Source organism: Mya arenaria, chromosome 10, assembly GCF_026914265.1.
Source record: "Mya arenaria isolate MELC-2E11 chromosome 10, ASM2691426v1".
NCBI classification, from domain to species: domain Eukaryota; kingdom Metazoa; phylum Mollusca; class Bivalvia; order Myida; family Myidae; genus Mya; species Mya arenaria.
Genome location: NC_069131.1, coordinates 72,774,307 through 72,799,641, shown reverse-complemented (window position 1 = coordinate 72,799,641; position 25,335 = coordinate 72,774,307). Strand labels below are relative to the sequence as shown.

Genomic DNA, 25,335 nt, shown 5'->3' with positions numbered 1-25,335 from the left:
CGTGTTTTAAGTCAAATAAGCGTGTTTTTTTAAATCGCCGAAAACGGGCCACTTATCTTGAATGAAAATAATATTTTAATAACTCAAAGTTAATCCTGGTTGAAATGCACAATTATTAAAACATGGTGCGATTTCTATTGTCATGTTCTACTCTCTCGGACTCTGCGATTGTTAGAGTAAGCAAACATGTTATGAATGGAGTTGGTTTGAGAAATGAAAACATGACATACACACTATACAATGCTCAGATGTGCTGGCTTGTGAATGTAAATGAAAAAAATGCCATAGTTTTCTTCTCACTCAATAGTTAAGTAAGAATTACAGCGCTCATATCGCGGTCAGGTAAACAGGGACCATTGAACACAACATTAATCACTGCATTTCCTTTCATAATATTTATAATATTTCAATGGACGGCAAACTAATGTGTTTTCGCTCTAATACTATAAAAGGATTCAATTGATTTTCAAAAGCAGACATGAAAAGTATAAAGTAAACATTTTACATCTCATTTCTCAATACATTATGTGAATCTATTAAATGTTTTGTCACTCGAGCTTTTCATAATGCTTAATTAATTTCGGCAAAATTCACTCAGTTCTGTACATATTTACACTTTCGGCTAAAAAAAATCAGTTACCCTGATGTAAATGAATCGACAAAACAAAGTTTACTGTGGTCCAAATTAATATCAAAATAAAGTTCTCATTTCAGATAAAGGCGTTTATTTTGTTCATATTTAATGGCAATATACGTTAAAACGCTCATTTTGTTCAAACTTAATGACAAATACGCTAAAACGTTCATTTTGTTCGAATGTCAATGGCAATCTACGCTGGAATTAACACAGACTGGCAATAACTCATAACAAAAAAATTCCAATTCAACAATGATTTGCTTTTCAGTTTTATATATTTCTATAAATGGGGGAAAAGGTTTTTTATCCTAGGTGTTTGTATACTTACCCATTCCCTTCATGAATATAGACGGAGTAAAGAAAGAAAGAAGACAACAAAAAAAGAAACAAAACAAATAATAACACATTGCAAACCACTGGGTGTCAACTATGTTTTGTGTCAGTGTGTTTCATCATGTGGAGCAATACATATTTTCTTGTATGGCTGTAAGGCTCCTTTCAGAATTAAAAAGAATCAATTTGAAAAGAAAAAGATACATCATTTTACGTGAGCTCCAAGTTTTTAAAATGACCCCCTTTTCAATGTAATAATTACACAGCAAGTCAATCAATGGTGCTGGCTGAATACCTTTACAATCATTGTTGACCGAGTCGGCAAAGTAAACGAAACTTGCCAAACATCAATACATTTTAACCGCCTTGAAATGAAATTTTGTTTTGTAAATATTGACAAAACTTTGAACCTAGGCCTTCCGTCGGCTAGACTTCGGTATATTTGTGTGTCAGAAATAACCAGCTGTTGGTCTTTATTACATTACCACAAAGCCAGAATACAACTTTTTGGTATGCTGTGACTTATGAGGAAGAGCCCTAGGGTTTGCTTTTTAATCCTTTATGCGTAAAAAGTAGCACTTCGGGACGAAACCTCCATCACATTTAGTTCTCCAAACAATGAAACCAATCTGACCATCTAATCTGCATTTTTAACATTAATAAACGCTCCTTTTGAACTTAATACCCAAATCAAATAACAGCTGATGTTTCACTATAAATGAACGGGTGGTGTACACAGAAAAACTCATTAAATTTGACCATGGCATGAGTTTATTTTTTGTTTTCACATATTTCCATATATTTTTCATAACAAATGTACCTATTACAACACCAAGTGTCGTTTTTCAATACAATATTTGTATTTCATTTGTATCAGAAGTTTAGCTGACATGTCATAATAAATTATAATTTGTCCCCTTATGACTCGACAATGTATGAATAAGTGTCAATGTGATGTTTGGGCTCTGTAGACGATACCAAAGTTTGCGGAAGATCTGTTCTTTCATCAAAGTTTCTAGACATTTTTTTTTATTCAAATTTTTCGAATATCCGTGTTTGCACTCGCATAGCACGTAAACAATTTGAAATATAAAATCATTTATAACAATACAACATAATGAAAACAACAGTCGATTGGATGCTTATCTGCGCGATAGAAAACCTAGCGAGAAGGCACACCAGCAGGTGAAAAACATTTGTTTTAATTCAAGGGTAGTTGGGGGAGATAAAATGATTATTTTTACTGAAACATTCGGAGCGATAGTGGTTTGACATGGCGCTCAGCTGTTTCAATCAGAAGCTTTATGTCAAACCTCTAATTTGACATGATTTAGCGCGAAATAGTGCTTTGTTTTGATACAGATTTCTTGTTATAGCAAATGTAGGTAAATATTCATTTTTATCACCCTCATACATGTTCTTAAGTATGTCTCTGATGATAAGGATGTTCTAGGTCGTCAGCATAAGTGCAATAAACTGTCTTATGCCTTAAAATCTACCGCGGTTTTGAAATGGTATTATTTCTTCATTGAATCAAAACAATTAAAATAAAGTGATAATTTTATTTGCGATCAAATATTAAACTAAGAGTACCTAAATAAATAAAGAACAATGATATATTTAATTTATTGCTCCTAATTGTAACCACGGACCCAAAATAGCGACACTGAAGACCCAGTAACCCCATTTAACCCATCGACGGTCAAAGGAGCAAATCATCCATTTATTGGCATACTTGTGTACACAAAGGACACTAATCTACCTTGTCAAAGACCCTCAAAAACAAGAATGAAACAATGGAAGATGGTCAAGAGTGCGAAAGATCAATAAACATCGTCATTAAGAGCTCTTCAGTCGTGGAGGATGAAAAAGTCCGTTATTGACTTACTCTCCAGTCATGGAGGCTCGATTAGTTATGATTTATTATAATTGGTCCCAGTGGAAAACAAAAAAGCAGGCATTAGACAATACAGTCTAATCATTTCATGTTATAATGCTTCAAAGAGAAAAAAGGTAATTGAAAAAATGTTTGTCTTGATAAATCATTACGCTAAGCCAATAACATTGGGGAATAAAACGCTAGTGTATGATGCAGATGTTCAGCACGCGCCTAGTCAAAATGGCGGAGCAGTAATTATTATATATGCACTTTGCACGTCTTGACGAAAGAAAATAGGGTTAATAAAGTAAACTCCGATTATTCTTACAAAGAGAAAAAGCAGTTACATGGCGGTACAAGAGGCTGTTACACGCGTTACGAAAACATAAATCACATCGTTATGCTTATCTCATTCGCTCATCATGTTTAATCTGTAAAAAATCCAAGCGTCTACACGGGATGAAAGTCAGGGTTTAGTGCGAAATAATGAATATTTTATTGCCAGTCTGTGTGTAATCAAACGGTAATGGGATGTAAAAGGTAAACAATGTACATGTCTATAACCAAATCATTTGGCGTTTTTATAATAACTAGCATGTGTTTCTGGGTTATTGTGTTAAGATGTGTTTATGGATGGTTTGAAGCATTAATTTGATGGAAATGTACAACCGGAATCTGACCTGTCGGGGTTAGTTTTCTTTTTTTCAAATTACTAAGTAAGTGAAAACAGAAAATAATGATTTGTTCCTGGAATACCACACAGTCATGTTGTTTAATTAAAAATGGTCATCTTAAACTAGATTTAATAGGTTATTTAGTAAAAACGTAATCACGACAGTCGTGTTTAATATACCAAAACGTTTCTGGTTAAACCTCTTCCCGACAGACCTGCATGGATAATTATTACAAATGGTGTAAAATTAACTTAGTTGTACTACGTTTTTCAATATATATTCTATATTTATTATTTTGAATTATAAGAAATATGTAATTGACCAGTCACAAAAGCAAAAATTGAAACCTTTCGATATCGTTTGGCGATGTTTCATTAATCTTTTGGATAATGCAACCATGTGTTGTTGTTTTTTTACATTAAGACCTATCATGGATCATCTGATTGTTTGATTGACAACTGCGACTGATCAATTTGACGATGTTATGATAAAAAATATACCTCTTGGTTTCGCTCCTAGGTAGGCTAGATTTACATTTGCTTTTCTGCCATCTATTATTGGGTTGGGGTCTTTACACGCCTTTTCTGCGGCTTCCCTGTTCGCCATTGTGACCTATAAATAGAAACATTTGCACTATAAATAGAATATTCGTCATTGCCTTTAACATGCACACATATATAGCAAGTAGCCGTTTACAAAATATCTCATATTCGCAATTGTGACCTATTGATAAACTCATGCTCTAGGTATATATGTTATTAAGGACGGGTTAGTCGCCATTTTGAACGCGAACTTATCTACATATATATATAGTAACATAGGGATTGGTCATGCATGGTTAATTTGGATAAGACGAATGCTACACGCAGTTAATACGTATTGCAATAAAACAATGAAAACCGTTCAGGGACAAGCTCAATATCCAAACATATAAGCAAATATCCGGCTTAGAAGAACAATATTGGTTAATGCTGAATGTATATAAAGAACCTCCGTAAAGAAATGTCAATACACACAATGAGAGAAACTCAAGAATCAGCATAAAACAATAAAGCAAAAGCGTCCATATCTAGCAGACATGATCCATTTTATGTGTCAGACATCAGATCTTCTCATAAACCATCGCTAAAAGGAGATTCGTCGAACTGGCACCCACGAAATCACAAGCCTTAAAGATTTAAGAGATGCTGCCCCCTATACACTGGGTTGAATACTACAATTACCACATCTCGCGCGGTTCGAATGTCAAAACCTTTGATTCGTAAACGGTCTGGAAAGTGTTGGGACTGATGGTAGACGTGTCCAAGATGACTCAAATATACCATCAAAAGGGAGAGCAAAGTGCAAAGCATCATTTACAAAAACAAATCTTCCCCTAAAGATTTACAAGAGTATAATTTTCAGGATCAGAGTCATATCATATTTGCATGAGTAACGGCCGTAAGTTAACACAATATTCTGCAAATAACAAACATCACAGTGTGAGTTAAGTTCTTGGTAAAGTCATTTCCATCCAGTCTGGAGTTCGATACCACTGACCAGCGGTCAATTCCCTGTGGCAATGTTTTAATGACCACCCAGACTAAACATCAACAAACTGCTTGCTAACAGTACTAAACATCAACAACATGGCATCATGTTTACAGCAGCTGGCAAGAGCCAAAAGGCGATCATAAATAACTATAAGGCCAACCAAACATATTCTGGCTGGTAGGTCTTCGAAACCATTAATATTTATATGAAAAACTACAGAAACAAGCAAAACAGAATATTGCAAGAAAATAACATTTTTGTGCTAATTTATTATGAAAGCAGATTAGAAATAATGTCATAAACCATTTATTTTTACTTTGAGAAATCTCTAAACGTGTCGGTGGTATGTGTTGTCGTTGATGATACAGTTTTAAGATAGGTCATTGACAATATTGCAGACGGCTTAAATGCTTGTTATAAAAAACCTAGTGGATGCGTTCAATGGTGAACTAACTCACCATTAAATTCTAATTAAACATGGCGACAACATCCAGAATGGATTTTTACATTCAATGAACGGGATGGATTTGCTTATACAACTGTTTTTTGACTGAATATAGTACACACATTGATGGTGTCATTTGTCACGGTTCTTTCGATTAAATAGAGGAATCTGCATAGTTTATATATAATAAAACAAGACCCCCATCAGACACATGCCATGACGAATCCTAGATTTATTATCCACAAAACTTCATTGCATTTAACCCCCTGATTCAAATGCATGTAACAGTATGCACATTACTGATGTCCTGATTCACGTACACTCGTTTTACCCGTTACGATATTGTCGGAAGTCGCTGATGCGCGGCGTACATCAACGAGGTAATGCAATATTTATGTTAATCCGACCTAACTCAATGAGCACAAAGAACATAGTTCGACGTCCTAGTTTTAAATCATTCAAATATGTTCTGGCATGTTTAACTATTTTACTCTCTTTGTTTGAATTTTCATTCAATTGATGATAATCTATAGTGTACTTCAGCATCCCCGATCGATTCCACTTATACATAAACCATAGCAATATTCTGGTTCATCGTCCCGTTTCAATAGATGTCGTAAATTTCCAGGCGTTACCCAGTTTTTTTGGCATAAATTCCGTTTCGATCAAGACTATCGTAAGGGCATTCAATGCATATATTCTGCTCGTTCACTTACGGTTGTCCCCGAACACTCACAAACACTGTAATGTTAACGACTAAGATATCTTATTGAAAAGTGGCTCAGAAGCATATTGATCTTCTTTAAAAAACAACAAAAAAACTCCACACTAAATATCGTGCATCACTAGTTGTTGCGATTCTTGGTATTTACAGACAGAAGACCCCCTATTGTCTACCATATGTCGACCATATGTATATCATGTGGATTTTAAAAGGAATGTGCTTTTTTGCGAGTCAAACCCTGCTGTTACTGCTTGTTATAAAAAAATCGACCCAAATAATCTTGATACATGGTATGTGTAACGGATTGCCTAAATTGATATGTGTATCAGGTGGGTACAGAACCCATGACTCCTCACACCACAGACTGGCACTCAACTGCGATGTTAACTGGAACTCAACAGCGACGTTAATAAAGCTACGTATTCAGAGAGAAAGTAGTTGTTTACCTACTATAAACGAAGTTCAGACAGCCTTTCTATTCAACATATAAACTAAAGCCATGAAATCCCCCATTAAATGGCATATTACGTACATAGAAGGCCATAAAAAATCACCTTGTTGTACATCACCCGGGCCATGTTGACTTTTGGCACCGGTCAAGCCACACACACACGCTGATAAGTGGCAATTTCTGCCTATTGATAACGAGCAAAAGGTGATAAACTCTATATTCGGTATTCAAATGTTTAAATCTCTGTCATAAAACATTTCTGTAAGGGTTAGATATGGCCTTTCATTGCAATCCAGTTACCGGGCTGAACTCACAGACAAATATTCAAACCTTACGTACACGACTGAATGGACGGACAAAAGAGACGGTGTTTACCAAGATTTATTCTATTTATTCAACTTTGTTTAGCCCTTTACCATTTTGAATCTTGGATAAATGAATAACAAGCAGAGATAATTTTGTTTTGAATAGACGTTTGATGGTTTTAAGACGTTCTATAATGCAGTAGGTTGTTATCTCTTAGTAAATATTGACTAATAACAATGCACTGGGATGACAATTGTTCACATGTGAGCAGTTTTCTCACAAATCATGAGCTATACAATGAATTCTCAAACCCAGGACTCTCGCAAAATTGCAAACCCTTGAGAAACGCTAAAACAGCAGAAAGCAAAATACACATTCCACTCAAAACTTAGGGCACACTCGAACGGAACAAATTTTTAAAGCATTACTCTATCAAAAAGACATTAAATAGAATCGATACAAACGATTTATTAAAGGTATTCATTGGTAGATAAAGTGAGAGTTTGACTGTCACAGTAAACCACAAGAGAAAAACGTCAAAATGCGCATATCACTGATAAGCCCCGCAGGAAACTGGCATAAATGTAACAGAAAATAATTAACATGGTTAATGCCTTATTTAATAAGTTCACCTTTTAATTTGAGCAATGTTGGTTTGTATAATCTTGTATACGTCATGTATTCGCATTTGCCTTACAATGTACTCGTATTGAAGTTTAGTATAGGTAGCCTGAATTCCCAAAAAAGGCAGAGAAATGTGTGAATTCAAACAGTTTAAATGAGTCACATTCTTCGTCGAGAGTAAATTCTTAAAAACCTTCTGTAACCAATATTTCAGCAGTTTGTCAGTCAACAACAAGGCAATGTTGGTCGTTATCACCCCGTTGTTTTCCACGAGTATCACGTGCTGACTCAGGCCATTAGAACTCTCGAGGTTAATGAGCTGCCTATTTGTTTATACGACCCGTGGAACCTTTGATTACAAGTGTGCTGCAAGCTATTACTTCATTCGCTCAGCATTATAGTTCAGCGTAAGAGTAATGTCCTATCGTCGGGTTATTGCCAGAAAGAACCAAGCGACATTAATACTTTGAAAGCCTCGGTTCCTTATTGCATGCCACGAGCTATATACCGCATCATTGCATACACTGATAAGCCTCTAAGGCTGGGCATCTACAATTGCTGTTGTATTAATGTTAATAGTTATCATAATATTTGGGACTTCTAACACATACTAAATAGCCCAGATCATTTTCAATCCAATTATTTGCAGACTCGAAATATCGAAAATCCACGTGTGCTGAAACCCTTTTGTCCCATTCTGTTCTAATGGAAAGCCATTTATCAGTTGATTGCAACTAATTATTTACAATCTGCGAGCACTGATTGTTCTAAGAGACGAGGAATGAGCCGCTAACTAACACGCAGACAATGGCGGCATCAACTTCGCCCGAGTCATTAATTAGTTTAAGGTGCATAGCTCGTTCTGAGAACATATTGTATTTCTTCATTAGCAGCGGAAAGCAGTTCATAAACTATACCAAGTTGCCGTTTGGCTTGATCAAATCCCCAGTTACTTGTCATGAGTTTATGTTGCGGAACCTGGTATTTCACAAGAAAACATTGTCAGCTTGAGGCTAATTTCCATACGCTCCTGTTATTTGGCAAGGTCACTGACCTTTGGTGTGTTTTATTAGTGTTTTCATTAAAAATATACCCTTTGATTATTATTATGAAAAATGATTGGTTCCACGTCAAAGATTCTGATATTGAATCGGGACTTCATTATCTTGTTTCAGTTATAGAAGCATATCAGGAGCAAACTTGTATAATTGATAACTACAATGTAGAAACTGTGTGTTTTATATTGCGATTACTTTTGTCTGTAAAAATGTACAATGTAGAAATGTGTGTTATATATTGCGATTATGCACGGTTATAAACGGTAGCTTGGGCTCTGGTTAGTTTAACGTGTCGCCTCCTATCTCGACCAGCGGTCTTTTTGGTATCTTTATAGCCCTTGAAATGACATACTCAGGCTGCTTTGTCAGTGTTTTATTGCTGGAGAAAGTCATTATAGGTCTGGCAGGTGTGGTATTGTTCTATGTCCACGTTTAATGATCCTAAATAGGAGCTTCTGTTTAATAATCTGTGCAAATGTTTATTATAACCTATGTCTGTTCACTTTATTAAGGCATTTGTTGAGCGCTTTGTACAAGTACAGTTCATTTAATAGTCACCAAAATAACTTTCTGTGAGCTATTTAGGACTTAGCATCGGTGGGAATAATGCCCGAGTGTATAAAAAAGGCTTGCACAAAATGTGTGTTATATTTTGGAAGGTTATATTGTACAGACTACTGTACTTGTTTCTGAAGTTTGTCATATAAATATTGACCCCAAGCACTTATGTTACTAAGTATTTACGTCGTTTAACTATATGATTTTTTGAAGTTTTATTTTCTTGAAGGCCTGCAGTTGGCTTCGTATCCCAGGATCTTCACTAAGTAAATTTGATATGCTACAAAAACAGAAACAACGGTAAAAGATTTTGGATACTGCTGAAAAAATCCTCGAACTTTTTGGAAATGAACTTGAAACATTTGACGTGTAGACCTATGAGCATGACGAACACGTTCCATTTCGCACTAACATTACATCTGGTGCTCTCTGCTGAGTTTTTTGTAATGATGATCATTTCCTACATCATAGCATGAAATCTGTTTTCCCTTCTTGCTGTCTTCGACTAGAATACAGACTTGAAGACAGACCTTTATCTGAATGGCCTTTAAACCTATTTACTTTGATTGTAAACGCAGTTAAGGTACACAAGAATTCCAAAATAATTACTTTTCAACAGCTCTGAAAATCGCAACATTTATCCGCAAGGCCTGTTATCCATACGCCTCCCTTTCAGAGCGCCTAATGAGCCTTTGTAATAGGTATCTTTAATAGGACAGGTTGCAAAAGAAAAGTGTGTAGTATTGCTTATCAATTAGTGATTTTCTGGTCAATTGACTCTTGATTTAAGAAGTCTCGTTAATGCGTCAAAAGACCTCCCTCCGTCGTAACATGACCTGAATTCAATTACAACCGTTCCTTAAAGATCATACACATTGCAAGCGATTTGAAGGTCAAGAATATCTGCCGTCAATTCTACGATTAAGAGACTTTTAAAACGACATAAATGCATCAACTTTGAGGTTGCACAGTTCTGGTATATGTTTTTTATTCGGGCCACTGCCAACTATATTTTATCCTGTACTAGCCCTATCCCTGTACTTGTTGTTCAAGGTCAATGTCACATATCAAAGCAACAGAATAAAGAACGTTTCTGTTCTAAAGTATCTCGTTATTTTTACTGCCTTGAAACCATTACCAACCTCGGTAATTCACAAAAAGTACAGACGTATTCTGCAATGTTTTGACAGGTAATTTGTTTCCTATTAGCCAGACAATAATTCATTTTTACCCTTCAGGTCGTCTTAACGTGTTCTTCTACGTTTTAACGCAAATTGGTTATGATTCAAATAGTCCAGTCTTGAGACGAATGTCAAAATTTACAAACTATGTTGTTAAGAAACTGTTTAATTGCAAGTGGCGTATTTAAACGATGAAAACTAATAGATATGAACATATGTGTAAACATGTCATGTTGCTGGTGCTATGACGTCAGAGGTTCTTGTGCAGAATCTATTTAAAGCAACACTTGTGTATTGTGTTTTGAAGGAAAGGAATGTATGATGACTTTGTCAGAATATTATTAAATCTATGTTAACCTACTAGGGGGGCGTGGGGTGACAATGACAAAGTTCTAATAATGATAATCAATAAACAAATGTATAATTTTCGTGTAAAATACCTGTCCAATTCCAATAGCTTGGTCATGATAAATTTTCAATGTCAGAAACATCGTTAATCGAGAAGTGTTCAGGTCAATAGTAAACAATCAAACGAGCTATTAACCTCATTAAAACAAATAAAGAAATAAAACAGCAGATGAATAAAGGAAACATAGTGCAAAATACAAGCCGATGTTCGTGATAAGCCGGCCATTTACGAAGTGGTCAATTGCTTATTCCGTTGTGTAAGACAACATTAAAGATAAGGTTGGCTTTGATATCAAAATATAAAGATAGAGATCAGTAGAAGTAAGAAGCCGTTTTCTGGTAGTTTATTTGATTATTTATTAGCATGCCGCCAGTAAAAACCTCCAAGTATTCCAGCAAATGGAATCGTTTAATGACATCCACGCTAATAGAATATACAATTATTCGCTTCATGGTATTTTAGAGACTTTTAACGTGAACTCAACGGAATGCATGCACGCGAACGTTGATTAGAAACGTATGCCATGGGTATACAGAACTTGGAAAATGTTAAAGAATGCAAATGAAACCACATGTACGTAGAGAGGGGAGGAGCTCTGTGCTCCAAAACTCAGAGCCCCAAAACTTGCAATGATATTTTGTGTATGCTTGTTTTATGGCTGGTGATTGTTGTGCAATAATACAGGTATACGGTGGCTTTTTTTACTTTTGCTAATAGTCTTGTCCTAGCAGATTACACTGGGAAAGCCGGATCAAATGGCTAAAAAAGAGAATGCGTTAAAGTCGAGTTCAATAACAATATGAATGGAACTTTCAGACACATTTTCGCGTTTAATTGATTAATTATTATTATCATGGACAGAACAAAAACGCACTTTTGTGCAATCCCATGACCGCTATTCAGTGCATGCCAAAACATCAACATTTCAGAGCATGGCAAGTGACAATCATTTCAACAAACCGTGTTAACTTTGTACGAACAAGTCTGGGTCGAAGTCTGGTCTAGTTGCTGTACAAACGTGCACACATAGACCGCAACCGGGGGAAAGAAAACGACGCCAATTTGTTTCCAAAAGATCGGTCTGAGCAGTCATAGAACATAATCATATCATAACTGAACACGATACGGAGCTGATAAGCCAGTATTGAACACGCTGGTACGCAAAGACCACCGCTAGTAGCAATGATTGCACTATTTACATTTCTGGGGTTGAACAAACTCGCTGATAATATTTGTAAGTGATAAATTAGGGAATACATTGAACAAGTATTTGAGTGTATGTTGGGTAAACATGTTGATTTGTTCTCTCAGGTAAGTAGTCATGTTTGTCCACGTTTTAGCATGCGAAGTGTTAAAACTGACGTCCTAAGCCAGCTCAGTAGCATACACATTAATCAACAAAGACCCCACAGTAAGTGACATAAACTCGGAAGGGGCAAGATTCGGACATGTTTCAGTATTTGTCTAAAAATAGAATTTTAGCAGTAGCAGGTAGCAATCTTTTCATATTTGCACCGGGGAATGAAAGTGGGCTTACTGGCATGTTTCACGTTCAGATTCGATAGAAACCTAATATTTTATAGGAAGTTTTTATCCGGACAAATCCCTTCGGATCAACGGGGATGTAACAGGGATCTAGGGAGATTTGGTAGACAGTTTTAAACTCATTACTCATAAAGGTCGCCGCGTTCTGGTGTCTGTAATATATTGTATACTAGTGTGTACCTGCAAAGAGGGCTCTGATCAAAGTGACTTTAGATGCAGAGGTTATGCTTCAACACCTTTTTTTTTATTCGTAATGTATTAACATTAATAAGTTTTCCCCTGACTGGTGAAATGTTTGACGCACTCTATGATTTAAACACAAACGGCAATGTTGTTGCAAAATATACTTGAACTTCCTGATTGATTTTCTGCAAGTTTCCATAAAATGACTTATTTGGGGCTGTATGGGTTATTTTGTCTATATATATATTATTGTCAATTGATAAATGTCCAGATTTCTTCTTTTGTTAATAAATACATGTTATCATAGGTTTAGCAATTAAGAAATCCCGACGGGTCCTCACGAAGATCATATAACACATCTTACAGTGAAAACTATGAATACAATATTGCTTTTCTTAGATATAAAAGATAAGCCAATTGCAGTGAGGTTTGCCTTTAAGTTCATCTTGTACAATGATAGTCTTCCACAAAAGACTCCTAACAATCTACAAGTCTCATGTCTTTAGAACCGCACGATGAATACAATAAACCTGAACTATATAGACGAATATTAATTTAAATATCATCATGGAAGGTTAGAGTATAAATTACCGAAAAAGCGTATTAAATTGGTGTAAATGACGCGCTCTGAATACAAACCTTTCAATACATATAATCAATTTTAAACGGCATTGAATAAAACGTAATTTCATTAAAGAGGTATTTAAGCTTTTGAATGAATTAAGTGATTTTACATGTATTTTGCATACATTAAAGTGGTAATTGCTAGTTGGGCGAACATGCATGTCCTCGAAGGCAGGGGCGTACCTTACACAGTTCAAATTGTACGGAGTGAGAAGTGGGCTTGGTGAGGTATGTCATTAGTTTACATATAGTTTAAAACTGTTATATGGGGTGAGAATAGGGGCGTGTCAAACTCGTGGGATCTTTTTCAAAGAATTATTTAATGAAAGAACCATTTTCAAGCATTCACAATCTCAGTGGAATTACAATAAACTTTAACTAGTATAAATTATACACCTATCTAACCTTCGAGGTTTAAAAATAATTTCAACATTGAAGGACTTGCCATTTTGAGGGAACAGAAATTGGTCTGTACAACCCGTCGTACTGGAGTATACCTAGGTACGGCCCTGGACAGTTGTTCGAGACCTGCATTTGTTCATTATAATCTTTACTATTCAAACAGTAAAAGGCACTAACATGATCTTAATGTGTGTCTGATACAAGGTTTAAAAGAAAAAAGTGTATGTTTAAGGATTTATTCATGAATTAAAGGACACATCAAAAGAACGCATAATTAGGAAGGTGTTTACGACGCATTTAGTGCAAAAACAGAGTTCAACAAGAGCTAACGTTATTTTTAGCGTAGAAATGTTTCTATTGCAAACGTCTAGTTTTAAAACGTCCAGATAAAGCTTGTGTGAGGTATGAAAATAGACGCAGCAAACAAACTTTCTTGCCCTTTTTAAATGGCCCAAAGATCATAAAGTCCATCCCTTCCGCCCCTGCACCCTGTCATTTAAAAAGCAAAGTTTTACAAGAAACCCTTGAAACAGCTCGAGACATTGTGTATCAAGTAATTTCAGTACAATATGTACGAATATTCCTCGCAGCAGTAGCAGAATGCATAAGGTGCAATATCCCAAGTTCTTTAGTTTCCCTGCACTAAGGTCAAGGTCAGAAAAGCGATTTCTGTCCCTTAAGAAACCTTAACCGTATCTACTCGAATACTGTATTCCAGTTGAAGTCATTTAGCTAAATATGTTCCAAATGTCGTTATTTACTCTCCTCCCCCTACTTACACTTAAGGTCAAGGTCAAATACGCTCCGCCCCTTAATGATCTGTCTTACTCAAAGAGCACTTTAACCATTTTGACTGCTTGCTGTTAGAGTTCAATCCAGTGCTTGTATGTCGACCCTTATGATTAGATATTTATCATTTCCGATCAAAAGCATTTTATGGGATATATAGCCTCAAATATGTGTGTGAATTGGTCAATAAAAATTCTTAAACGTGAAACGGTTGTCTGTCTTGGCCGTCTATGATAATTGGACTTGTAAAAAAGTGCACGATGTCCTTAAAAAACGTTTCTGGATTGATCAATTTATAATTCGACAAAATAATAAATATCTGACTTAAGCCGTAAACTATTAAAGTTGGCATTTTCGCCACACTGTCTGGATCAGGAACGGCAGAAATGTGTCGATAAATTTAATTGAAAAGTTTACAACTCTGGTAATCCCAGAGTGAGATATGCAACTGCTCGTTCACCAATGCGAACTCTACAGATATGTTTGGAAAATAATAAATTTAACACTCAGACTTTCAACATTCTCATAGATTTCCATCTTCTTTTCTATTTGCTTTCATCTCAACCCTTTCGTAAAAGTAATTTACGTATTTTAATTTTCAACTAAATACTCCACTTGAAAGGTTTATAAGATGGCTTGATTGCAAACATTTCTCAGAGTGATATCGATTTGGAACTATATACTCTGTTTTGTTATATACATGTCTTCCATGACATGTATATATGCATCTAAGTAAGAATACATGTAAAATAGGGTTTAAGCTAAAGAAGCATAGAAGGGTGCTGCACCCTGTCATTTCAAGGTCTTACTTTCTGCCCTCATGGAGGCCAACATATGCTCACTGGTGCCTTTATGGAAATCAAATGCTGAATACTGTCAAATGTTTCTTTTGATTTGATTAAAATTTATGAAAATATGATTATAAATAGACACAAACATTACAATTTGTCTGTTGAACCCTAATATTGCTTCAATTAAACACAATTGGTAGCATTTTCTGTCAAATTCATAATATTCAAGTTCTTCCCAACGTGGCAAATGTCTTCTTTTACTCCTGCTAAGCACTCTGTCCCTTTTAAACAGCACTATGCCCTTCATAAAAATGTCTAAAAGTCAAAGTTGGACCATTGTATTTTCTGCCAAAACAACTAATTAACAATAACCAGAAAGTGCAGCCCTGTAATTATTTGCTTAACATCATTGTGCATGATTTTATGCTGGTATATGAACATTTACGACATTTCTATTTTCAAACCGTTCATACGAAATTCAATATAATTTTATGGGTTTAACTTGTACAGGTTGTTTATTGCAAATACTTTCTGAATTTATTACAGTATTTGAAACACTATTGAATCTTGCCCTTGTTAATATAAATCGGGTGTGATGAGGCTATAAAAGTGGCATACACTGTTAAATAAACCTATTGTTCCTATGTCCATTTTCGCTCCAAACTGACAAAAGCTTACAGTCAACTTTGGGTAGATAAAACTTTAATGAGAATTGTCGTGGATTTCAAAATTTCAATCAAATTAAAACAGATGATTTGAAGTGGTATTGTGATCATTTTGATGACGGTTTATGATAAACAACCTGCTGTGTCGTAAACACCGAGGGCCAAAAAGTGTTCTTGACATATCTGTTTGTTTCAGAGATGTCATCCACATAAACATTTGGAACTAACTAGTCATTGTTTTGGTTGTCTCCTGACATATCTGTCCTTTTGATGACACAACAAATCTGTGAAATGTGTTATATGGAAGGACATGTTTTCTAATAGGAACCTTTCCATATATCTAAGTATTCCCATTTTATGAGGACTGAAGGTTTGTGTGTGTCCGTATATGAAAAACATGCTCAAAAGATATTCATCTATTAAATATTGCGTATAGTATAAAAGTGTTACTAAACTTTTTCTACGAGTATAAAATGAAAGGGTCACCATGACCTTGTTTATCAGACGTAAAATAAATCGTACTTCTGTGTTTTTGACGAAAATATATAGACTTCCGGTGAACAAAATTTACAGCACAATAAAAGAAGATATAAAAGTATTTACACGAGTATTGAAATCTCTTTTTACTTGTAAACCCCCGTATTTGAATAAGGTCTGTTATGGGTCCGTTATCTTAAGCGTAGCTGTGATTCACGGCAAAAACTGACATTTCGTTTACATCTTTTATACCCGAGCGGGAACATCATTTTGAAAACACGGGCTGTCAGCCTGGTCCTCGAATGATGAACAAGTTTACATGGAATTCCCCTGTATCTATGATACTTGAAAGATTTTACGTCAAATGTTTTTAAAAAGTTTTCCAAATTTCTCTTATCATTTGAAATCTACAACATAATAAAAGATTTATTACCAGAAAGGTAGAATGAATTAAACGATCGTTAGAAGAGGGTCGGTCGCCCAGGTATAAAACTTTGCAGCAATAAATTTCATAATCAGTTCTCACTCTACTATTCAATGCAGGATTTTATTACCACCACTAAGACTTCAAAAGTACAATTTTTGCTGAGTGAATTCCAATTGCAGTTACAATGATAAATATTGAAAAGTGTTATTAATTCATATCTAAGGGCAGTAAATATCCAACTGGTATCATCTTTAATAAAGTGTAGACCGATAAAAAACACAAAACCTTACTACAAAACAAGTTTTTTTTTTGTATTCAAAAACTATCTACTTGATGATGATCACATGTGCCAGAAATGCTGAGAAGGTAATTTATAATTTCGTTCAAACTAATTCCAGAACTCATGACAACCACTCGGCGGTACGGTATAAAACTCGAAGTGGCGTTATCGTCAGCACCTAGCGGGCAAGAAGCAGATGTTGCACAAACTGCTAAGAAAACCATCTCCAAAACAGCAGGGCTCCGGTGTAAAGTATCGAAGGAGATCATCATTCAAATATCTGACCCAGATACAAATCCCACGACTATATAATAGAAAGCGAGCGGCTGTCGAGGATTTCCCTTGCCATATGTTATGTCATAGAGTAAATATTTTTGTTTCCAGTGCATTTCTTAGACCAGTTTTCTCGTTTCAGGCCATTGGGTAGTTTTTGCATGTTTCCGGCCCTAGTTTGTTACTCTTATCATACATACCAAGTACTGGTAAAGCTATGAAAATATCTGGAAAATGTTCCCTGCTTAGTTTTCTCACATGCAGGGCAAATTAACGTGTATAACATCAGTGAAGACTAGAAAACCTCTTAGTATTAATGATAAATTAACAAATTGCAGGATTTTCGACCTCTTGAAAATGCCTTAGAATAGATCTACCTTCTTGATTACACGAATGAGAAAAAAATGGAATCGCGCTCATGCATTCTATTGTGCTAAGAAAAAACACGAATAAAAATATAACGGAAACTCGCTCACACACGTATGTTCATGAGCCATATCTTGGGGATATGTTTACTTTATGTCTAAACATCGAGGTTTCGCTGTGACAACAGTTTGTAATGAATTATATCATTTGGTGAATAGCCGCGCGAGGTGAATCAATATAACAAAGAAATGTGAATTTTCTACACGAGGTGTGAGAATTCCGAATCTATGGGATCTAATTAGGCGTGTTTTCTCCGGAAAAAGACCTGTAATGTGAACAAAATGTAAACAAATGTGGTTAATTCGAAGGAAACATTTCTAAATCTGCCTATTTAATGAGCCTTTGCTCGAAAATACGAGGAGTTCGTATACATTCTGCAAGTCGTTACTCGTATGAACACAACTGGCATTTCGTCTACAATGGGCTTATCAGATGCAAACCCTTTTACCAATCAATAAACATTGGTCCGATAAAATTTGGAAAATGGCGAACAAAATATTAGGCTTATCAGTTCTTTAAACTACGTGTACAAAATAGTTTATGCATCGTTAAAGCAGACATTTTTAAACCTTTTAACTTTATTCAGTACAGGGGAGGATTCATTCTGATTATTTTGTATTCATTCTGACTTTGATTTTATCGAAAATCATTGATGTTTTCTAATGGACCTCCTTGACAATATGTTGAACAATTTTGTAAAGCCAGATTTTAAGATCTTCCATGGAGTAATCAGTAAATCTCTATCGCCGATAAAATTTCGACATTAAATTTTCATCTATACACAGACGTGATGACTAACTTAATACCTTCTCCACCGACCTGACAAAAATAAAGATCCCTTTGTGAGATGACATAAAAGGCTTACAATTGACGTTTAGTTTTTTCGTTTAAGCAAAATTCGCATACTTGTTTCTTTACTGATCGTAATACTCTTGGGTATCGTGGCAAAATGATATATAAATATTAGTTATTAGTTAAAACGTCATGTTTGTCAGTTCAATCAAATATGTATGTGCCCTGGATGGTGAAAGACGTCTAGTCTGCTCAAAGAAAGCATTAAAAACTTCTACTCTCCTCGAGCAGCTCGCATGCTCAGTAAATTGAGATGGTACGGCTGGTGGGGAGGCAGGGAGCGCGTCCGACCGTCCCTGGGGACGCAAGGCGGACATGGGAAATTCATTCATTACCTTATTATACAGAAAACTGGTAAAACGGGCCTTGGAATGCTTAATTTTCTTTAACACCAGTGGAATACCCCCATTAGAAAGCATCAGACGGTAAATTAGATTGTGTCGATCTTTTCCCTCTATTTGGGTGAAACAATGATGCTACAGATCTATAAAGCGGAGATGACAGTCGACTTAATTGTTTTGTCATCGTTTGAAATGGGATGACAACCAGGTCTAGTCCGTAAAAAAATTGCTATACTCTAAATGCATTACTGGATTGGAATTAACGATTAAATGATTTACACTCAATGTAGTGTGTTCACCTCCAGACCTGAGCTGGTATTCTACGTCGTATGTTCATTGAAATGGTTCCATTGGTCTCAAAATTGTTCTCTTGTAGGCGCTTTCATAATATTTCATATTCTGTCACTTTCGTATAATTGTCTTCAATGCAAAGAACTCTTATACAATTATTAAATAGGTAAAGAACTTCACCATTTATTTCATTGTGTAATGCCATATTGGCCTTTTAAGGTGTTTTCAAAACGGGCATGAATTCATTATACGTTTATTTTACCTCAACAATGGACATCTTTCTATAGCGTTTCTCGTTTTTCAACCGCTGGTTTTGTGAAATGTTTAACCCGTACAATGCAACCTATCATTTTCTATATTGTGTTTTTTGAAAACCCCTGTATGTAAATCGGATCTACTAAATCATTGTGAATAACGGTCGTTTTGTGTGAGGCGTATCAAGTTTCTTTTTTTCGAATTTTGACACGCCAACTCATAGTTTCTTTGTTTATGTCTTCACATGTCGTCTTACTCATTTAGACGTTTGAATTTACCCGTATGTACCCGAACTGCTTCGTATTGCATTGTTTAGAAGTAAAATTGAATATTCGTTTGCGTTAAAGCTGCACTCTCACAGATGTGCCGTTTTGCCAATATTGTATCGTGGAATGAGCCAATTATGCGTAAATCTTATTGTTTTATGGCTAAAAGCTTTAGGAAACGAGTTGTTGTTGGCATTAAAACCCGTATGGAAATCTGCGATACGATATATTGTCAGCAGTCTTATATCACTGATTTCCAAACATTTAAGCAAAAAAAGACTAATTCTAAGACAAAAAAAATATATATAAAAACCGGTCAATCCGTGAGAGGGCAGCTTTAACATCTACATACAAGAGCATCATTTGGTGCATTGATAAAACTGTCTTATCACAATGAAGTCACTAAAATGAGATATTCTAAAGAGTTAAGACTCATTCAATATTTAAGACACTTTCAATGGTCTGGATTTAGTTAACAGACGGAGTGATAACAGCTTCTGCACTCTTATCACACTTTATATCTCATGTATATTAACAAACTCTCGTTGGAAAAACAGATGTCCAATTTATGTGGTTCAAAAACGAAAACCAAAACACCCCGGGGTTTTGCAGAATGTAGATTACCCCGATTATTTGCACCCTGCAGTGCCATAGTAAGTAAAGCTCGTTTCTAGGGCCGCGGCCTAGTGTGCAATAATTAGTAAAACCCGTGCCATCCCCCGTACTAAGCACGCGCGAGTCCTGCTGGGTTATAGCTTCAGTTGCATATCTTTCTCCCCCGTTTTTCATTTCAAGATTTTATCCCTGATTTACCATGTGTGTTTTTTGCATTTTATTATTATGAAACGTTTATCTAACAGCAAAATACACACATACTGAGCGACTATTCGATGCGGTTTGAAAAACATGATACGTAAATTACATTAATACACAATTATAAAATTCGCAAAAAGTAAACATTGGCCGCCAGCAAGACGTTTCCAACCAAATGGTGTTCATCTTCAATGTGTAATACATGACAATAACAACTCAAAATTACATGCCTTGGCAGTAGGGAGTCTTTGATATCATGATAGCTATCATCTCTACAGCTAGCTATCGATGATATTTTAAGTACCTTTATAAAACTGAGAGTATATAAACAGAGCATGGAGATTTATAAAGTTCCAGGTACTCCTACAATATTTCTATTTATAATTTACAATTTGGTAATTATAGATCTTGTTCGAATACAAAATTTCCTCCATGAGAGACCAAATGGGCTTGTTCGTTTATTTTAATGTCATTGTTTATAGCACAATGTTCAAGGACTAACAGACAAATAACCCCTAAATTGACATGTTTTCAAAATGGATTATTCATTTTAATATAAGGGTCAGCTTAGACAGGAAGTTCATTTAGAAGCATTCCCTTTGGTGTTGATTGAAACCGTTCACTGAAGGCAGGTTTATTTGTGCCCATCACCCACATGAACATCTGGAAGCTGTTGCTGATTTTATACAGAAAAATATTTTATATATACACCGGTTCACTACCCTACTTCATCAAAATTTGTGTTGTTGAAGTTTTGCAGTCTATGTAGAAGGTATGCTGATGTTAATGACTTGTTAATTTGTATTGCTGGTTTATTTTTACGTGCAAGCAATTCATGTAAACTATTTTGGACAAACATTTTCGCTGATTTCAAGAAACACAACATAAACTGGGACAACAAATGGATATACTTCAAACAAAACGCACCGCACACTCAGGAGTAAAAGCAGATGAATAAAACTAGCACAAAAGACGGGCATATTCTTTCAAGTTCACAGACGCTTCTTTTAAACGAAATGAATTTAGAAAGTAAAACGAAAGCACTAGCAACTATGCCAAACAGACAAAATATAGAAAAGAAGTGAAGATATATATTTGTATACATGCAAGATAGAAAAAAACAGGAATACGACTCATCCAGCCGGCGAACTGATGGCGTCATCGAGTCTGACACGTCTAGAATGGCTATTAAAACAGGCACCACACTCTACAGAGGAAGGAAAACCCTGAATACTACACGAAACACTCAAAAACACCCAAAGGAAGACTCCGAAACACCGCAAATCACTCCCTTACTTACATATTACCGTCGGCATTTTTAATATCCATTTTAAACATAAAATCCAAATTTCGTCACCCTTCTTCAACACTTAAGACCCCTTTCATTTGACCACATACTTTCTGAAAAGCACCGGAGCTGACATGGAGTTGCACTAACTTTCATTTTCATTTTCGCCTATGCAAATGATATGCAAATTAGCTGATGAATATTCACACTTACAAATCCATATCCTCGACTCTTGCCCGTTTGTCTGTCTGTGATAACGACAGCCTCTTCTATATCTCCGAACTTGTCGAAGAATTCCCGTAATGACTTATCTGAAAAACACAAACATTGTTTTTCCTAAATCACAGAACTACTTTGATATACCTAAAATAAGCCATTGGATACCGTCTTTTATGACATGGGTAGCTGGTCGAAACTTCCTTATATACATGTTGGGAATCTAAATGAGGATATACCATCTTGGGGGCGTTTTGGTCGGGCTTTCGTCTTTGAAACAGGCCCATAGCTTTGTATATCAAATTATTTCTTTAACATCTAAATATAATTCACATCCGGCTTTGTTACCGATGTTATCTATACACACTCCAGGGACGTACCTGATGCATTTAAAAGTGTACGCCCGACTACTTGGATTGGAACTGAGCATGTGAAGGTCTGTAATTAGTTTACTCTAAAAATATTTCATGGGGTGGGAACGGAAGGCGTGTCCATCTCGTAAGTTTTGTTTGAAGAAAACAATAATAAAAACAAACATACATATTCCACATACGGTATACAGTCGGTCACATGTACCGTACATATTCCACATACGGTATAAAGTCGGTCACATGTACCATACATATTCCACATACGGTATACAGTCGGTCACATGTACCATACATATTCCACATATGGTATACAGTCGGTCACATGTACCATACATATTCCACATATGGTATACAGTCGGTCACAAGTACCATACATATTCCACATATGGTATACAGTCGGTCACATGTACCATACATATTCCACATATGGTATACAGTCGGTCACAAGTACCATACATATTCCACATATATCACATATTGTATATATGAGGCTTAAAACTTCATTGACACAGTTGGAGCAATCAATGAATCGAAAGTTCCAAATTAAATAAAGCACAAAACACTGCAGCCCTTAGGGAAATTTGGAAAATGAACTTAACCTGAAAACAATTCCATCTTTAACATAATTATATTTAGAAATACATTCATCAACTATTTTCGTGATAAAAAGTAATAATAGTGTGTGTTAAATATTACTGCATCATATAAATGTCCATGAAACAGCTTTTTTCAAATAAATACTTCTTCAGAAAAGGCTATAAACGCTACGGAAAGATGAGATTAAAATTGAAATGACACGGGTGTTTATCGCGATTTTATTGACAAGAAAATGTAACAATAGGACAATCAAGAACGAAATAGACGGATTTACGACTTCCGACTTTAGCTTGCTTGCTGCCACACGACTCCTTTGAGAGACATAAAGTAGAAACCCATACTTATATTTCTCATCTATTCTCTACGAAGACTGGAAACTTTAATTGATTTCTCCTAGATAGTTTCTCAAATAATGCAATGTTGAATTTATCAGTAGATTTCGCTAGGTGGTGATTTTATGTTGAAACGAGGTATTTAAAGATATTCTACACTGATAAAGTCAAATACCAACATTTAAAAAGGATGGAAAATAATGTAGATTTTCATCTCTTGACAATTCAACGCTCATGAGAACGTGTTCGTGTTGTTTTGTTTTCGAATTGTGCTTCTTTCTACTGAAACTAATTTATGCCGCATATAATACCTCTTTTATTGCCTTCATTGCGCGTTAAGTTTGAAACCATTAAGCAGTTTTGGATTTAACAGTGTATCAAAATTCCTCAATTTCTATGACGTTGATTTCTAACAGCAAACCTTAATTGCTTTTTCATATTTTATATATACGTCGACGGTAGTCCATTTAAAATCTAAATCAACAACTCGCTTAAAATACATCAGAAAATCTTTTAAACCATCGATTAAACATGTTACAAGCTATAAAAGCGGTCTAGGATTTCATTCCACTGTTTACCCAGCGTGAATCGAGTACCTTACAAATCGTTATGGCATGTCGGTTTATAAAAGTAGTTTGAAAATTGCAAATATCATACTAAATGCTTCGTACATGGAAATTGAAGTAGAAAAGGACGTGCATTTATGCGCTTTACATGTGCATCTTAATAACAATGTTGACACGCCACGTCAGTAGACTAAACACTTGGGAAAACAGGGTGTTGTATGATTCTCTTCAGGAGGTATAGAACCTGAATTATTTGACTCACAACCGAATTCACATACAATGTATGTACAAGAACATCATGAAGTTTCTAATGGTGTTGCCAGGACATTTGAAACACGTTAAGTTACTTATACTAATAAGAGACACAATGGCCATTATAACTGATACATAGATTAGAACCATGCAGTAGCTTCTTAAAGTGAAAGCAGCCTTAAATTGTACTTAAAGCAAATATATAGCTCCCCTTATGTGCCATAACTTGAGTTCAGGTCTCTTTCGTTAAATCTGGGACAAATGACAAATCTTTCTACCATGTTCAATTGAAATATAAAGACACAAAGGGAAAGAAAGCACATTCTTGTCATATGAATGAGATCTCATTCGTCCTGGTGATTCACGTTTTACAGGTAGCTGAAGTTTAAACTTACAGTGGAAATCACCCTCAAAAGTGAAAGTAGAATTACTCAAATACCTTAAGTTTAAACTTAAAGTAAAGAAGACACTCAAAGTGAAAGTAGAATTACCTGTGGTATGGTATGGAAGTCCACCAACGAAGATCTTCGTGAAGGTTGTGTCTTTCTGGGTGATTGTTGGAGCTGCCATTTTGTTTGATAGGATAGATATCACACAAACTACCGAGAAACTAAATAAATACAATAAATAATAAAGCTCTGAGATCTTTAAAATATCCTCATATATTAAGTGCCGTTGTTTCTAAGTTAAAACTCTTTAACCTAACACTTCAGTATTGGTAAAATTATAGAGATCCTCTAATTCTTTAAAACCAAATATTCTGAAGGTAGAACTATAAAGTTTCGACAGCACAAGAGATCTATTCCACAACGTTAACCCTTTAGATCGAACAAGTAAATGAATTTCACAGGAATAAGTCTCAAAACCTCCTGTAAATTCGGTAGTAGAATATCGGAGATAAAGAACTACTTCTCTTAGAGGGGGTGTGTGATTTTGGCTCCGCCTACGAGCGTTCTGATTGGTCGATCGATACACCAAGTACCGTTACGCCCGCCTTAATCCCGTTATGCTCTGCCCTATCATACCCGTATTACAATACATCAATTTTCGACAATGATACGGCTTTTTATCCGATTAAAGAGCCCTTGTGTCTATGTATATAGCACCTAGAGTAGATTTGCGTAGACAGAATATAATACTGCAAAATATTGCGTTTCATTTGACATTTTCTTAAATACTCGAACTTCTAACAACTTAAAGC

The 25,335-nt window shown here is 35.5% G+C and overlaps 1 protein-coding gene across 2 annotated transcripts in view; it reads right to left on the bottom strand.

Annotated features, from left to right (window-relative positions):
- Positions 1-25,021, bottom strand: part of LOC128205707 (RNA-binding protein 24-B-like) — a 40,584-nt gene extending 15,563 nt beyond the window's left edge. For both annotated transcript variants that reach the window (XM_052907609.1, XM_052907610.1), the window contains exons 1-3: positions 24,626-25,021; positions 22,014-22,111; positions 4,024-4,135 (exon numbers count right to left, since the gene is read on the bottom strand). In XM_052907609.1, coding sequence (XP_052763569.1) covers positions 4,024-4,135; positions 22,014-22,111; positions 24,626-24,704 — 289 coding nt within the window. In that variant the 5' untranslated portion in view covers positions 24,705-25,021. The remainder of the gene's footprint in view (positions 1-4,023; positions 4,136-22,013; positions 22,112-24,625) is intronic.
- Positions 25,022-25,335: the final 314 nt, after the last annotated feature.